The sequence below is a fragment of the Melopsittacus undulatus genome, chromosome 4, assembly GCF_012275295.1.
Source record: "Melopsittacus undulatus isolate bMelUnd1 chromosome 4, bMelUnd1.mat.Z, whole genome shotgun sequence".
Classification (NCBI taxonomy): domain Eukaryota; kingdom Metazoa; phylum Chordata; class Aves; order Psittaciformes; family Psittaculidae; genus Melopsittacus; species Melopsittacus undulatus.
The window spans coordinates 34,612,947-34,630,271 of record NC_047530.1 but is presented as its reverse complement, the minus strand read 5'-3'; the positions used below and the strand labels follow the sequence as shown (position 1 = coordinate 34,630,271).

General features: G+C 40.7%; 1 protein-coding gene across 6 annotated transcripts in view; it reads left to right on the top strand.

The window, feature by feature from the left end:
* Positions 1-17,325, top strand: part of NRXN3 (neurexin 3) — a 962,180-nt gene that overhangs the window by 204,093 nt on the left and 740,762 nt on the right. For 3 of the 6 annotated variants that reach the window (XM_031048774.2, XM_031048773.2, XM_031048775.2), the window contains 2 exons: positions 9,228-9,529; positions 16,647-16,808. In XM_031048774.2, the coding sequence (XP_030904634.1) occupies positions 9,228-9,529; positions 16,647-16,808 (464 nt within the window). Of the gene's footprint in view, positions 1-9,227; positions 9,530-14,844; positions 14,890-16,646; positions 16,809-17,325 lie in introns of those variants that run through there. The other 3 variants (XM_005148869.3, XM_031048776.2, XM_005148863.3) reach the window with 3 other exon arrangements.

Below are 17,325 nucleotides of genomic sequence, written 5' to 3'. Positions count from 1 at the left end.
GGACACAGTACTCCAGATGTGGCCTTAACCAGGGCAGAGGAGAGAGGAAAGATTACCTCTACCTGCTGGCCAAACTCCTGATGCACCCCAGGATGCCACTGGCCTTCTTGGCCACATGGGCACATTGCTGGCACATGGTTAACTTGTCCACCTGGACTACCAGGTCCTTCTCTGTAGAGCTGCTTTCCAGGGGTCAGCCCCTTACTGTACTGGTGCAGCAGTTATTCCTCCCTAGGTGCAGGACCCTATACTACTTCTCCTCCATATGCTTAGAGATGACATCCAGGATGAGCTGTTCCATCACCTTTCCAGGGATGGAGGTGAAACTGACCGCCTTGTAGTTTCTGGGGTCCTCCTTCTTATCCTTTTTGAAGACTGGAGTGACACTGGCTTTCCTTCAGTCTTCAGGCACCTCTCTTGTTCTCCATAACCTTTCAAAGATGATGGAGTGTGGCTTAGCAGTATTGTCTGCTACCTCTCAGGAAGGTAGTCCTCTAATAACAATTCTGTGGTCAGTGGCCGACTTTGGAAGCAGGTTTTTCTCTGAAGTTGCATACGTGTAGGATTTTCTGAAGTTAAAGACAACTGTTAGTAGTAGGAAGAAAACGTTCCTGTAAATGCTGTTTTGCTTGTTGACCTCTGTTTGACAGAGGGTCAAAGGAGTAACTGGCTGTTCTGCTGCCCCTATCATTAATGCACACTGTTTTGGCAGAGAAGCCTGATGCTTGACAATGTTAGACCACTCCTAGATTATCAGACAGCACCAGCTCTTCTGTGCAAAGCACAGCAAACCATTCAGATAAGGTAAATTCCACTGAACACTGAAGTGGTTATTAATTCTGAAGCAGTGCACAGAGTTTGCTTTTTCAGTGACAGAAGACATGCTTCGATGTTGGTCATAAACCAAATCGCAGTGAGACAGAGACTGCCTCAGAGTGTATGTAGTTAGTGAGGCTTGACAGAAAACCAGAGGGTGAGCAGTTGACTTTTGTTTTTAGGAGCCTACTTGAAGTTTTCTTCAGGAGAGTTCAGGAAAGTCACTGTCCATTTCATATTTTCCTAAATATTTCCTAATTGTGTCTGAGGCTGGACATCCTGTTACATCAGATGCTTTTGTTAAGTGTTAAACTTTATGCCCCTGGGAATGATCAGTGCTTCTAGGACTTGCTCTTCTCAGCTTCACATTCATGATTATCTTCAGGCATCATCCAAAACTTTGGAAGCTCTTCTGCTCCATGCTTTTTTGCTGGGATGTCTTCCTGGCAGTACTAGAGAAAAATAAGAGGTTGGTTTTCCTTCACATATATATGGGAACCTATGGAATGAGCTCAGGATGGCAAACTAAGAGCTCCTGAGCTCAAATGCTTCTTCTGCTATCAATGTTCTTGTTGGTCATGAGCAAATCCATTAAAATATCTGTGTGTCGGTTTCCTCATACATAAGTCAAAATGCCAAGGTTTCTTTACTTTGTAGTGATGCTGTGAATTCTGAATAATTGAGTCCTGCTTTGTAGAAAGAGTTTTGACAGGAAGACATAGCAACAGCTTTGTGCATAACTGGAAATTACCACACAGCTCTCCTAAACAGGCAGTTATGGCCATATACAATAGGGAAAGATCCCCAGTCTTTATATCTGTTAGGAACCTGAGACTCAGCAAGCTCTGGGGTTTCTTCAGGGATAAGAAGAGCTAGGAGCTTGGCTTAGGTAGCTGTTGGTTGTGCTTTTTCGTTCTTGCTATCAGGCTCTGAAGTATGTACTAGTAGCTGGTCTGGGGACTTAAACAGGTATAGATCTGAGATTTGCAAAACTGACTTTGCAGTGGGGTGGTGATGGTAGCTGCTTCTTGTGTTAGCTGGGCCTATTAGTGATTAGTCAGAAAAGGATAATGTTTCCTACTTCTTAAAGTGATGGGTGACTGCATTCATTCAAGGAAAAGGTCTGTGTTGGTCAGTTTTAAGATTCTGAGTTTTTACTCTAGTGATCTCTGTGAGGCTTTGAATATGTATGTGTGTGAGGTGTCCCTGCCCATGGCAGGGGGGTTGGAACTACATGATCTTAAGGTCCTTTCCAACACTAACTATTCTATGATTTTATGATTCTGTTCTATGTCAAGGGTCCAAGTTAATGTGGAGTTTTGTACAGGTCTTGGATTTCTGCAAATTCCGTCTGTTGAGAATTTAGTTATGTGAATGTGTTAGAATATAAATAATAGGTTTAGATTAATATTGAGGAATGAAATGAAAGACTTAATTGCTTACATGTTCTAATCTGATTTCAGTTTCTGATTTTTGCAAATCTCCTATTAACTGAGTTAAAAATTAAACCTTGCAAGTCATGTATAAATGAAGAGTTTGCAAGCATATTCTAAATGCTGTTTTACATAAATGTTATTTTATGCAGTTGCATTTTCACACTTGAACAGCTAGATCATCAATTCAAGTTAATATCACTTACTATATACAGGGTTTCCCATCCCAAGAAAACCAGGGTTTGATTTACTGCTTCATGTAACATAAACCAAGGATTCCTGTTGATTTTTTGAGTCAGGCTGTAAATTTAGCTATTCTAGGTTAGCTGTGTTACTATGTGGAGGCTTTTTGGTACACTACCACTATATAAAGCATATAGAAGTTGTAAATATCACAGGGCAATTTGTGGAGCCTTAAGAAATGTACAGCATAAAGGTCAAGAGCTAACAACTAACAGGCTGTTCACCACTCTCTGGTCTTCTAGACATTCATATGTCTAAAAGCATGTGGAGCTACAGTGAGACCTGCAGCGTAGTCAGGGCTTTTTTATCTTCATACATTGTTGAGAGAACCTGTACCACTTTTCCCCTCCCTGCTGACTGGGGATTCTCCTGTGCTTTGTGGTCATAGCCCTCATATATGCCAGAACATGCTAAAGGGTAGGACAGCATGGAAAAGCTGTGCTTGGTAAAAAGCCTTTCGTGTGGCCTGACACAAGCTACTGTGTTGTAACTTGGAGAAATACACATTCAGGCTTTTCAGTGATTGGAGTGTAATCTGTGCTGTAAAGTAAGGTAAGCTAAAGTAAAACTGGTAAACCAGTCATCTCCATAGCCACTGGTAAACTGCTTAGGAATTAGTGGTTTGGAGAATAGAGTTTTGGAGAGTATGTTGGTCTTGGGAGTTTTGCTGGGCACATGGGTAGACAGGTGTGACTCTGGATTGACCAGTGAACCCCAAAGAGATTTTAGTGTGTGGTGATCTGCAAATTTGAATGTCTATCCAGACTGGCCACAAGAGGAAGGTAAAAAAAAAACAACTCCCCACAATAATGTAAGAAATAGAAACAGGTGATAATATCCCGGTGACAGGAAGGATACAAAGATGGATCATGTCCAGGATCTCATTTCTGACAAAGGTCAGCAGCAGATAAGGAATCTGCAGTGGTTGCCTTAAATTATGCTTTAGATTTCTGATCTACTCTTTGCCTTCTCCTTTGTTTTGAGTAGACCAGTGAGATTCTGTCCTAAGTGGCTGAGAAAGTGTAAATGAGCCCTATTAATATGTCTTGTACTGAGTGAACAATCAACGCCTTCGTCCTCCTTTCCAGAGATGACAGATCTGTTTTCATTGCTTTGCACTGTGGGGAAAAGGCTCAGTCATAATAATTGTTTGACTCCCGCCCTCAGCTGCTGGCTATTTGACAGGAATTACCCACAGGTACATAGACCGTATCTTTGACTTGATTGTACCGTATTCCCTTGTGGTGGATCAGGAGTCGCTAAACAGGGGAATTATCAGTTGTTAAGCACTGTGCTCTGAATTCCAGGACTACAATCAATACCAGTCCTCCCTGCTTAGGCTGGCTGAACACTGACACAAGCATATGCACTCCTTGGTGTGGAGATTGACAACACTGACTCTGGCTGGGTATAGGCCATAGACCTTTATTGCTTCACTAACAGGCTTTTTATACTATCATTCTACAAGCATGTGTCATCAGAAACACTCTGATAGGGTACTGCCTTGTGTTCACGTGCTTCTACTGCTACACTGATTGGTTCAATGCTGCTGTTCAGTCTTCAGTCGCTAGCTGAGTTCCTTTCCTCCACCACAAGCTCCCTCCTCTCCTGTCCTCCTCCACTTCAAGGACACAAGGCCACCTCATCGAGGTTAAACTCTCTCTGGTCTTCGTACTGTCCCACAGTTTCCCCTTTTTGTTTTCCACCACCAATACTTGTTGCAATGTATTTTGCATCATTTTTTGCAAACAAGGTAACAAACATGGAACAATTAACACGATACATAAGCACACCCCAACAAGGAACAAACCCCCTTTTACCAAGGATAACAGCCAACCTGTTAGACCACAATTCTGAAACTTTGTTCATAAGCCAAAAAAAATGTCATCCTGTTGTAACCTTTCTGTTTGTTCCATTAATTTTCGAATACTTCCATGAATAGATTGAGAGTGATCTGATAAATTCATAGAACACATTCCATCAAAGCCCTGACACCCACGTCCATGAGCTAACAATGAGAAATCGATGTCTGCTCTGTTTTGCAGGGTAGCATGTCTTACAGCATCAGTATCTGTTGCTAAAGCACTTAAAACTTTAGCCATTTCATTGTTTTGTTTTCATAACCAACAAGCAAGTTTGTTTAACTGCTTTAATGCTCTAGCAGCAGCTACTCCCAGCCTGAAAAAAATGGCCACTATGATTTCTCCTCGGTTCCAGAGATCAACATTATTGTCACAACTGGAGTCAAGTGTTGCTCGTTTTTGACTGCCTCTGTGTAGCTGCAGACACTGCAGCCTAGAATAGCGATTTCTTGTGGTTCCTGGGATGCAGCAGTTAATGTGTCATCCCACATATCAGATTCGTTAATACAAGAGGTAAAATTCTTACATTTCTGTCATTTTAACCGTCTTGTAAGTGATACAGTAACGATACTATCAGACAAGGATATTCCTACTAAACATGTATGAAATGGCTGTGCTGCTAGCTGCATTGAGGCACAAAGGGTCGTTTGATTCAGTGTCCTAGCTAATGTTACCCAAATGTTGGAGCTGTTCCACATCATTAGCTGAGAGGGGTTGTGGATTGTCGACTGATTGAGGATCACCGGGAGCATCAGTAGGACTGGAATCCAGTGCGGGGCACACACTCCTGGCTGGGATGCAGTTTGGTCTGTTTACAGAGGGCAATTTCACTTAAAATGTCTGGGCTTTCTGCAGCAAAAACAGGTCTTATTGTTGGCTTGCAGAGCTGTGTCGAGCGCAGCAGCAAATACTTCATTTTTATGGGTGACTGAACCTACATGATTGCACGTTCCGATCATGTCAATCAGAATAGGTTTCCGCAAGTCTGCAACAGTTTTTTACAATCCTCATTGGCATTTTCTGTTGCCAGTTTGAGGAGCAGGGCTTCCTTTGCCTCTAGATTCTCTACTTGTTTTTGTATGGCGTCTTGTAGTCTATCAATAAACTGCATAAATGGCTTGGAAGTGCCTTGTCTAATATTAGTAAATGATTTTGTCACTTTTCCAGTATCAGGGACCTTTAATATAGCCTGAAAGGCAAGGTCTGCTGACTGTCCTAAAATCTCAGGTGCTAATCTTGCTTGTAATTGTGGTGTGTAATGGGTGCTTCTCCCATTACCTGCAGTATTCCTGCTCCTACCAGTGTATCACTGGGCTGTCTCCCTAAGTTATCTGTGGATGCCACATTACACAGCTCTCGAATGTGGTTTCCACAGTACCTTCTGCTTAGGGGTAAAAATCAACTCAGCTAGTGCCTGTATATCAAAGGGAGTTAAAAGATGCCCTTTCATAACATTTTGCAATAGACTTTGTGCAAATGGTGATGCAAGGCCGTATTGCATAATTGTTTTCCTTAACTCCTTAACAAGGTCCCACTGTATGGATTGCCGCTCATTAGGCCCTTGATTTCGAATAATCACCAGGAACGTGGTGGCCATTGCCATTTCCCCTTCTGCCACTGCTTTTTGGCACAGTTGCCACCAATGTACCCCAGGATCATAATCCACACGGAACAGTTCTTTCCACTCACATCTATGAGTGGTGGATCATTGTGGCATTGCGCGGGGGTCGTGAACCTGGGGAGACAAAGGTGGTGGCGCAGTAGGAATCGGTAGACCTCTGCAGGGAGTCACAGAGGGCTGGTTGTGATCAGGTGGGTGGCGCTCCTGATGAGCTGTCGCCGGTGCCATAGCTGCAGCTACAGCTGCCTTAGCCATGTGATCTTCCTTCAGCTGTTTTAACGAGTCAACAACCAATTTCGAGGTCCTTAGAAGCTTTGTGATGGTATTATCACCCTTAATGGCTGCATCCTGTAGAACTTCCCTCCCTGTGCCTATGTCTCCAGGCTGAAAGCAGTCTGTGCCTCCGCTGCTCCGCCCTTGCTTTTTAACCAGTCAAGTAGGAGCAGAAGGAATGTTAATCATACTTAATTCCTCTTTTGCCCAAAAGTTTTATGAAAACGTACACAATAGATCTTTCTTCTGTTGATATGTGTGATCCCATTCTGAGTTCCCAGCTGCTCACCTGATCTCGGTGTTTGTGTGTCTGGACTGCAGCTCTCTGATTCCGCTGCCTTTCTTCTTTAGTTCAGCTGGGTTCTCCACCGGTTAGTCTGTCCTCAATTTGGTCCCTGTTCGGACGCCATTTGTGGAGATTGACGACACTGACTCTGGCTGGGTATAGGCCAAAGACCTTTATAGCTTCACTGACAGGCTTTTTATACTATCATTCTACAAGCATGTGTCATCAGAAACACTCTGATAGGGTACTGCCTTGTGTTCGCGCGCTTCTACTGCTACACTGATTGGTTCAATGCTGCTGTCCAAATGCTCCTTCAGTCATCAGCCGAGTTCCTTCCCTCCACCACAAGCTCCCTCCTCTCCTGTCCTCCTCCACTTCAAGGACACAAGGCCAGCTTCTCAAGGTTAAACTTGCTCTTGCCCCCGTACTGTCCCACACCTTGATGGTAGTTAAATGTGTTCACAATAGAATAACAGACCCAAGTCAGAGCCTGTGTAGTCAAACCACTAGTTCAGAGAAGGCTCACATAGAGCAGGCAGCTCAGGAATGTGCATAATCAATTTTTAGTATTTCTAAGGACAGAAATTTTGCAATCTCTCTAAAGCCCTTCAGCATCCTGAAGATGAAATATTCTTTCATATAGAATGAGTATTTCTTGTATTCCATCTGTATCTGTTGCAGCATATTTTTCTTTTGCAGAATGATTTGGCCTGGTCTACTCTATAGTTTCCCATTAAGTTTTTCCAGAGAGCAATGAGATTTCCCTCAAGCTGTCTCTCCTTAAGGCAGAACAAACCTTGCTCTAGCTTTTCCGTACACATCACCTACTCTAGCACCTTGTGTGTTGTAGTAGTTCTTTGCTAGACTTACTTCAGTATGTTAAAGCCATTTTTATACAGGGGAGCTTAATATTGAACAGAGTACTCCTGATGAGATCTCTCAAGTGTCCATTAGGTAAAGAATCATTTCTTTCTGCCTGCTGGCTGCATTCTTGTTAATACAGCTCAGGATGGAGCTGGCCTTTCCTGAAAGAGCTAACTTGTGCTTAACTTGCCTGTGGGGGCCCTCAGGTCTTCTGTAAAGCTGCTTTTGTGCCAGTTGGCTCCCAGTTTGTACTATTGCATGGAGTAATTAATGTTACTGTTTGCTTGCAGGAGTATATAGACACATAGTTTGCTTACATAAATACAAATACAGATTACTGCCACCTTCAAATTGCCTGGCGTTTTAGTAAGGTCATTCTGTGATACCCTTAGTCAAGACAGCAAAATTCTCTGCTTAGAGCAGACCCGTCACTTGAGGGTGATGAATGTTCCTGTTGCAACACTGTGCTATTTTGTCACCACTGTTTCATGCTGTGAGGGCACAGATTTTACCAGGTAGTTATTTTTCAAGAACAGCTATGACAACAAGTATTTTTACTTCAGTTTTGTACTAATAAATTCTGGCTAATCTGTATAAGCATTAATAAATGAGACAAAATGAAGCAGAAAAATGCTATTAATGTCTGTGGGAATAACGCGAGCACTTGCTTTGGGCAGCAGATTGTAAGCAATGATAGCTTGACTGCTTGTACCATCCCGTTATTCATGGTGAAACTCACTTTCACAGCTGGGAGTTGGGAAAGTGCTGCAGTAAGGAGTGGGAGGGTCAGTATATACTCCCTTGTAAGTACCATTTTCCCACAGATGACAGTGGTAGGAACGAACTGCAGACAGCCCTCCTGCAAGCTTTACTATCACTGTCCTCTATTTCTTATACTGAACAGAACTGCAGTACACAGTTGACTTGAGGCACGTGAGCACAGTACAGCAACAGAGCTGGTACTGAGTGACAGTGGAAGCCCAGGTACTGAGAAGCAGAATTCTCACTCACACGAAGGGTTTTTCGGGTATTCGAGTGGTGCCTCCAATTGCTAAGACATTAGTTCAGTTGTTTTCCTTACTGTACCTAAGATTTTTTTCTTAATAAGGAAATACTTCATGTCACATGCTGTAAATAATTCTTTCTTTGGTGTATGAAAAAGATATGCTTGTCAAGTACAGATTTTCTGGGTAAGGTGATCAAACAGGCAAAGTTCTGAGACATCATTACTTATGGTTATGGACAAAATGTTTTATGTTGGCTTCCCGCATGCTCTAAAAGAAGGAAACTATAGGACACTTAACGTGGTGTTATTATCTGCTTGGTGTCTCTCCGTTGAAAGAAAGGGGCAGCTCTGTCAGAATTATATCCTGATGCATCTTAAATTGCTTGGCAGATGGATTAAGGTGGTATTAGCATTGAATATTGATACTAATCTTTGGGAAATGTTGCTTTCTTTTGGAGCATCATTTACATGATGGTCTTGTTGTGAATAGCAGGGTTTGCTATCATTCTCTTAAAAAGGATGTCTTACAGCAGTGTCTTTAAATGTACTTTTCTTGGGCTCCACCGCATACTTTTGCACGGTCCCTATGGTGACAGTGCTGCCATGAAACTGAAAACACAGTGCTGAAATTCTACAGTACTGAGGACTCTGCTGTGAATTCTCTTGATAGCCATATTACAAGAGAGGCTGTACATAGCATGCCATGATATATAGTTGCATAGAATATTAGCAGTGCTATGGGTTTGCTTAGAAATTTCATGACAACCTTAAATCTCTTCTTGGCTGACTGCTGAGTAGTTCTTTTATTTCTGGTTTTCCCCAGCACGAGATGAGAACATGGCCACTTTCCGTGGTTCCGAATACCTTTGCTATGACCTGTCGCAAAACCCCATCCAGAGCAGCAGCGATGAGATAACTCTCTCCTTCAAGACATGGCAACGCAACGGGCTCATTCTGCACACCGGCAAATCAGCTGATTATGTCAACCTGGCCCTGAAAGATGGTGCAGTCTCGCTGGTCATTAACCTGGGGTCTGGGGCCTTTGAGGCCATTGTGGAGCCGGTCAATGGCAAGTTCAATGACAACGCATGGCATGACGTTAAGGTGACACGCAACCTGCGGCAGGTAATGGTGCAGGGGAGAAAATGCTGGGGAAAATTTTGTTCTGTTTTATTGGGACAGGCACATGGGAGAGAGTAATGGAGAAATGGGGATGCTCAGTGGAATTGCTAGAGTTTCTTCACCTTTTCTGGATCTTGGTATCTAAAGGGCACTGAAAAAACATTGGCTGGTGGGAACTTATCCCTGTTGCGATATCTTCATTTCCACTTTATTATTTTTTTTCCCAGTTTGATTTAATAATGAAAACTTGTGACATTACTTTCATGTCCCTTTTCTTTTTTTTTTTGTTCTTGCTTTTTATTTTATTAATTCCTTAATTATGATTTAATCTTATCAGTAATATTTGTGTTGCATTTAATTACTGTGGGAACAGTAAATTTTTTCCTGCAGCCAACGCTCTTCACTTCTCTCCTTTTTTTTCAGTTTTGTTAATTGGTTTAACCATTGCCATGATGTCATAATTCTAATTCTGGAAGTCTTTTGTTTTAAATTTACTTTTTCTTTTGTGTGCGAATGTGAGTGTGCAGGTATGCAGGCTGGTGGGTACGTGTGTAATTATGTTAACTTTAGAGCTTTGGAATTAATTGGCTGGAATCTTTTTGAGTCTTCTTGATTCTCTGTTCTTTACTTCTTTTTAATTTCCCCCTCCTTCTTCCTATAATGAGATTCTACTTTATTTCTTGTCTCTGCCTGTGAGACTCTTCTGTTGGCTATGAGGACTGGAAAAGTGGAAGGATCAAAAAAAACCAAGCAAATCCAGATCAATCCAGCACCCTACAATTCCGCTTTGGAAACGTTTTTCTGATTTTACTGCTGTAATTTTGCACATCTGCATGCTACTTTTTCTAAGCAGACAACTCTATCAGGTGATGTATTTGGTAGTAGGCTAGTCTTACAACCCTGAAGCCTTCCTTGGGAAATATAAATTCAGACATAAATAGATAAGATAAAGTTAAATATCCTTGCTCTGAAAGCTGGTAAATACATCAAGTCACTAAGGCCCATCCACTGCACGATAGATGAGGTTTACACTGTGAATGGGAGTTATTTGGTGTCTTGCTGATTGGTAGCAGCAGCAGAAATAGCTTATAAACTAAGACTGTAAAATAATTTTTTGAAAATAATATGATCTCTTTATTTTCTCATTAATGTGAATATTAACACAACCCTTAACAGTTTTATTGAAGTTCATACAATGTCATTTGCTGAGAAAATAGCTTTTGTGGTAAAATTTTACAGTAGCTAACATGTATCTGACTATAGGATAATCAGCGTCAGAGATCAGAAACAGTCTCCACCAGCAGATGACAGTGGATAATTTATCTGTAATGGGGATTTCATATCTTTTAAATATTTAGGTTTGAGGCTGAAGATATTTGTCTTTCTCATGTGAACCCCTGTATTTCTACATGTTCAGAATATCGGATTGAGAAAAACCCTGTCATTGAACTTTCATGCAACTGTAGAGTTCTTATTCATGGTAACATGAGTCTGTTTTCAGTAGTTTATATGCAGATGCAAATATGATTTCTCATGCATCGGATGGGTCTTAATGATCCTATTTTGTTCAAATGTTCTCACCAGTCCAGTAGAGGGAGAGGCAGCAGCTGGCTGAGGTTTGTCAGTCAGGAATATATGGCTTTACTTGATGCATTTTTTTTTAGTTTTTAGATGGTTTCAGAATGGCTGGTTTCTGAATATTTCAGTGTATCTTACTGGCCATTTTAGTTAATCATACATTTTAGGTTTTGTCAAAAATCAGCTTTCAATGGGAAAATATGTCTAAAGCAAAATGCATCCTTGCATCGTGCCAGGGTTGGTTTGGATCATGAAGCAGAAAGTGAGGAAGGGTGGCAGGCAAAACTATGGGTGAAGAAGCTCTTACTTTCTTTTCCTAATCTTTCAGCTAGTGATTTTTGTCTTGTCTGCAGTTAAATGGAAATATGTCTGTACCTCTTAATCTTTGATTAGACCAGGACAGTGCTTTGGTGATTACTAGAAAGCAGGTGAGTCCCTTACCAGTTAAGCAGCACTGCAAATTTTTAATTCTTCTGATCTGTTCACTATGGATGATATTTTCATGTCATCCTGAATTCTTAAAGGGTCCAACTTGACTGATTAAGAGAGAGGATGTTTTAGTAAGACAGCTGTGCTCTTCCCAAATAAAGGCCAGTCTTGCAGTCATATTAAAAATAAGTAGCAGGGATGATGTGAGGTCCAATTCTAGGATAAGCATGACAGAATACAGTTCAACTAATAAATATCAGTAAGGCTGGAATTTTTTTTTTGAGTCACCTTTTCTTGGGTACCTCCATTTTTGACTTCTGGACAAGTTCAGTCTCAAAATTAAGACATTGGCCCAGAACTTAAAACTTTACAGAATTTGGAATTGATGAGGTCTTGAGAAGAAGCATGATTGCTAGTCCTGAATGCTGTCATCCAGAAACTATTGGTAAGTTTAGCCACAGTTTTCAGTAAGGAGAAACCTTGAATACTGCAGCTTTCCTGTCAGGACCTGTATATTCTTACTTTTTGTTGATACTACTGGGAATGACGAAGTTTTAAAAACCTTCAGTCTTCAAGATAAAGAGTTTGGAAAAGACTGAAAACTTTAATTACTATGAACTAATTAATACCTGCTATGGGCATTTTTCAGGATGCAACTAAGAAGGATTACTCTATATCTTGACCTTATAAATGCTTAATTTAACAACAACAACAAAAAGGGATAAAGATACCATTCTAAAAGAACATGATAAAGGAGTTTTGCTTTGTTCCATTTTGACAGTAGCTTCCAGCAGCTTATATGTCCAGAGTTTGTGTGTGTGTATGAGGGTTTTTCTCTATCTGTAAAATACTTCACTATTTTTAAGACAGACTATAAACATGTGAAGTCCCTTTGATACCTTCATATAGAAAATGTAATAAAGGATAAAGATTATTTATCATTATTAAAATTACATATTTTGTCCTTTATTTTTTTACCCTTTATTGTAATAAATGCAATAAATTTACCCTTTATTGCATCCAGTATAATTTTGTATATCCTAAATAATTTTGTATTTAAGAAACTAACTACTCTGCATCTTTCCTCACATAAATTTACCTGTGAAGTTGCAGTGTGATATAAGTCACTTGGAAATATTGTTTCCAGCTAGGCTCATGTTTGCCCAGAAAACCCCACCCAAAACCAGTGAAAAAAACCAACAAAACCATTGCCCCTAAATATCGAAGCTTTATAAGAAAACCAGTATGCTCCTTGTAATTTGTTGAAAACATTGCACTGAAGATAAATATATTTCTCTTTAAAGTGAACTTAGATAAATAAATTTAGAAATCCCAGCAATATGATCCAGAGCTAAAACAATTCCAGATAAATGGGCTATCAGCAGCTTCAGGATGCCATCTAGTCTTTTCCTCTGCTTTTTCTGGGTCTGGGAGCAGGGGGAGGAGGATTTGCATAATTTTTTGGCTGTTACCGGAATTAGAGCAGAACTTTAAATAGCTGGACTTTTGCCCAGTACTTTTTTTGAGTTGTTAAATGTTTTGTAGCTAAGCTAGGAGAGTACTAAATGCTGGGGGGGGGTGGTGGTGGTTTTCTTTTGATCAAATAGCTATCGCAGCAACTAATCTCCTTAGAGACAAACCAAGCGAACTCACAGATTCCCTTGAGAAGTGATTGTTAATGTCAAAGCAAATCTTCTTGTTTGTTTATCTTATTATTTCAGTTAAATCTAAGCCCCCTTTCTGCCCTGTGAGGAACCTTTACTTAGAAACTGGATCATTGCTATATTTTACCAGGGCTTTCAGAGCATGTTTAGGTCAATGTGGCCTGGTGGGAGGAGGAGGAGTGGAAGATACTGAACGTCAGGCTTCCCATGTCTGTCTTCAGGTCTGCTGCTGGCATTGTCTCATTTTTAGCATGCTCTTTCCTCTGTCCCATACTCCAATTTTCTTGTTTATAAAAATGAACTTATTTACACAACATATCACTGAGAATAGCATTTCCTTGATGAAGAATACTGGAGTTTGTGCTCATTATACCCAAGTGCAGAATATTGCTATTTCATTCCCATACATGAATAGACTTGGGACATTATGTTCAGTGCCATGAAGTTTTCACAAACTCTCTAAAATTTTGAAGCAGATAGTTTTTTACAAGAGGGAGCATGGAACTTGCTTGTGTAATTTAGGGATAGCCTTACCAACTTCAGTCACACTGGAACAAGGACTTGGAACCTCCACAGGCTGTATTTCCCTATTAACATTGAAGCTAGTCACAGTGTAAAATCTACTATAAAGATATTGAGTTACCCAGCTGCTAAAAGGCAACCAAGAAACAATGTGTATGTTTGAACAGTTGGCATCCCCATGCCTTGGGAAGGGTTAAGAAAACATCAGCAGAGTTCTGCTAAACCCCACTAAAGGAACTGGCTGGTAAGTTCTCCTAGCTTCTCCATAATATAGATGCAGTGTAACAGGAGAGACACTAAATCTTGTCAGTCTTCTTCTTCAACCTTGGCACAAAGCAACACAATTCTTCCTACACAATTCATTGACACATTTCTTCCTACAGTGTGAGAGGTTCAGTTCCTATACTTTCCGATGACAGAAGAGAGTTACAGGCAAGCAGCCAAGCACAGGCATTTTTGTGTGCTTCTGAAAGTCACAAACTCCCCTGCTGTAAAGAAACCTGCAGACTGGGAAACTTGGAAGGAAGGCTCAGAGTCTTGGACTCATCTTCATCTGTGTCCTCCAGCCAAAGGAAATATTTGCCTACTTGTGGTACTCTGCAACACTTGAGGGTAGTGAGTCTTGGAAGAGGAGCAGGAATATAGGGTGGGAGGTGGTGGATGGAAGGAGGGAGCTGTGGCTGGGTTTCTGCTGAAGTGGTGAACTATATATTCTGCATTTCTGAGGGTAAGGCTCTTGTTTGAGGGAAGCACCTTGATGGGCATTTGCAGAGTAAGTATTGTACTGCTTTAACTTTGCTTCAGTCCTGGATAATGTATATGAGGGTTGAAGTTAATGACTAATACCAGGGTGGGAAGACTAGGCAGCACCCTTTTTTACAGTCTAGATGGCATGGTTCCCCATAAAGTCCTGATCATATTGTCCTCTTTCTCACTTTGTGTGTCTCAGGTGCCCCATGCCTTTTTTTGAAAGACTAACACTAGACCATTCATGCAATGTGTCATTTTTACTAACCAACTAATGTACTAACACCCTAACGACCCATCTTTGCTTTTAGTTATTTTAATTAACAATCGTTCTGTTCACGATTTTTTAATTTCCTTTCTTCCCCCTTTTCCGCAAAGCACTCAGGCATTGGACACGCTATGGTAAACAAACTACATTGTCTGGTAGATATCATTCTTATTGTCTCTTTTTTTGGGTTTGCCGTGTGTTACCTGCCTTTTCCTTTCCCTACCCCCTCTTTTTCCCCCTCCTTTATACTTACTTCTTCCTTTAATTTTATTTTGGTTTAATTTAAATCACTTTTTTTTTTTTTCTTTTCTCCCTCCTTTTTTTTCCTCACCTTCCTTTTTTAATGGAAAAAAATGAGCAACAAAAGCAACTTGAACAACTCTTCTGGAAATGGGGTTTGGACATTGCTTTTATTGGTTTCTTCATCTCCTGCTTTAGTTTTTCTTTTCCATTCCTGTGATAAATTATTGGGTTTTTTGTCCCTGGCTTTTGGGTTCAGCTTTCTCTCTTTCGCTTTGGTTTTCATTTTGCTGTTTTCTTCCTTTTTGATTTTTATTTTTTACTCTGAAGGTTTCTAGATCAGAACCATTTCAGGGCCTCTAGTCCATGGTGGTAAAGGCTCTCTTTTTCTCTCATCCTTTTGTTGTGGCAACGGCTATTACAGGCAAACTGGCCAGAGTTGTCCTCTTTCTCTTGATTTTCCCCCACTTCCTTCCCTCCTCTTTCTCTCCTCCTCCTCCTTCCTCTTGCACTCTCTCTCACTTCTTCTCTCTCTCTGACCTCTACCTGCCATGACCGACAGGAGCTCAGCCAGTTGTTTGTTTCAGTACACACTCTGCATGGCATGTCCACGTCTGGTGACTCGCCTGTCTCCACTTGGCCTCGATCTATTTTCCTCCATCTTCCCTTGAAGCCACTAACAACATTCAAGCAAAGCACATCAGATTCACTTGCTCCTCTGCCTCCCTTCCACCCTCTTCACCCTCCATGTGTTTGGGGTTAGAGGTTTTGGGGGCATTTCTGTTTCGTCTTTTTTTATTATTTTTATTTATTTTATTTATGGGGTTTGTTTGGTATTTTTATTTTTGATTGCATGTGAGTGTGAAATAGTTTTCTCTCTTTCTCCTTATCCCTCTTTCTCTTATTTCTTTTCCTTGCCATCTTTCTGGGCTTCCAGATATACTGGCATGACATGTCAAGTGCAGTGTGTGCACGCTTTGTGTTTGTTCTTTTTCTTTCTCATCTCTGCTTCCGTCACACTTGGTGGTGTGTGGTTGGTTTATTTTGTTTTATTTTGATTTCCTGTTTATATTTTGGTTATGAGTTTTTAATACTTTTATTTTTTTAATTTCCCTTTTTTTGGGGGGTGGTGGGTGTGTGTCTCTCTAGGTACATGGCATGCACATCCATATTGTATTGAAAGTGAGATCCCTCTCACCCTTCCCTGAATGCATGATCGTCACGTGTGCCGTGAGCAAAAGAAACATTAAAAATAAAAAATACCAACCTCGTCTTCATTAGTGTTTGTTTTTTTTTTACTAACAACCATAACTAACTGTAATAAAATAAATAATAATTAATCATAAAATCAGCTAATATGAGAAATCTCTTTCAATGACAGCTCCATTTTCTGGCCTGAATAGATGGAAAACATCTTGACGGGTAGACTGCCAGGTCAGCCTGACCATGCTAGTACACCAGAAAGAGGACAAGCAGATGCTGGAGCTTTTCCATTGTGGGTGAATCAGACCAGAAGATGGAGCTTGGCTTAACCAAAAAAAAAAAATACATGCCAAATCTCAACAAAATCCCTGATAAAACTGACATAAAATTATAGGGGAGGTAACTGCTTCTGTTCAGAATTGTAAGGTCATTGCTGGGATTTTCTTTGTCCATTGTGTCCCTCAAACAGGTGACAATCTCTGTGGATGGCATCCTTACCACCACGGGCTACACGCAGGAGGACTACACCATGCTTGGTTCGGATGACTTCTTTTATGTTGGAGGGAGCCCCAGTACTGCTGATTTACCTGGCTCTCCAGTAAGCAACAACTTCATGGGCTGCCTCAAAGAGGTAAATACTTGAAATAGATTCTTGTTTCTGTGCTTTTGGTTTCTCAAAGTCATTACTCTTTCCTGCTTTTCATCACACACTCAAGGTCCTTCCCTGATGCTCAATTTTACTCTGATACTGCAACAGCTCCGTAAGGATTAACTTGTCATTCAGCTGGACAGAAGGCATTAGCTGCAGAACTCATGAATTTATGGTCAGAATCAGACTTCTAGTGCTTGGATTACAGGAAATATACTCATGGTAGTGGGAGAGGTGTCTTGTCTTCTGTAAGGTGCTAACCATTTAGAAGAAAGTATTAGAATTTTCTAGGCATTAAAACAATAAACATTAAAAAGAAGATAAATGGCCTTTGATTACTAAGCAGCATTTTTGGATTAAAAAAAAATTCATAATCGGAAACTTGTTTAGGATATTTTTTTAAGGGCCTGGATTTCACCTAGGTATATAGTTAAAATGTCAATTTTCCAGGAAGATAGAGAGTTAGAATAAACTGGAAAAATAAAGTTGCATGTAGCAT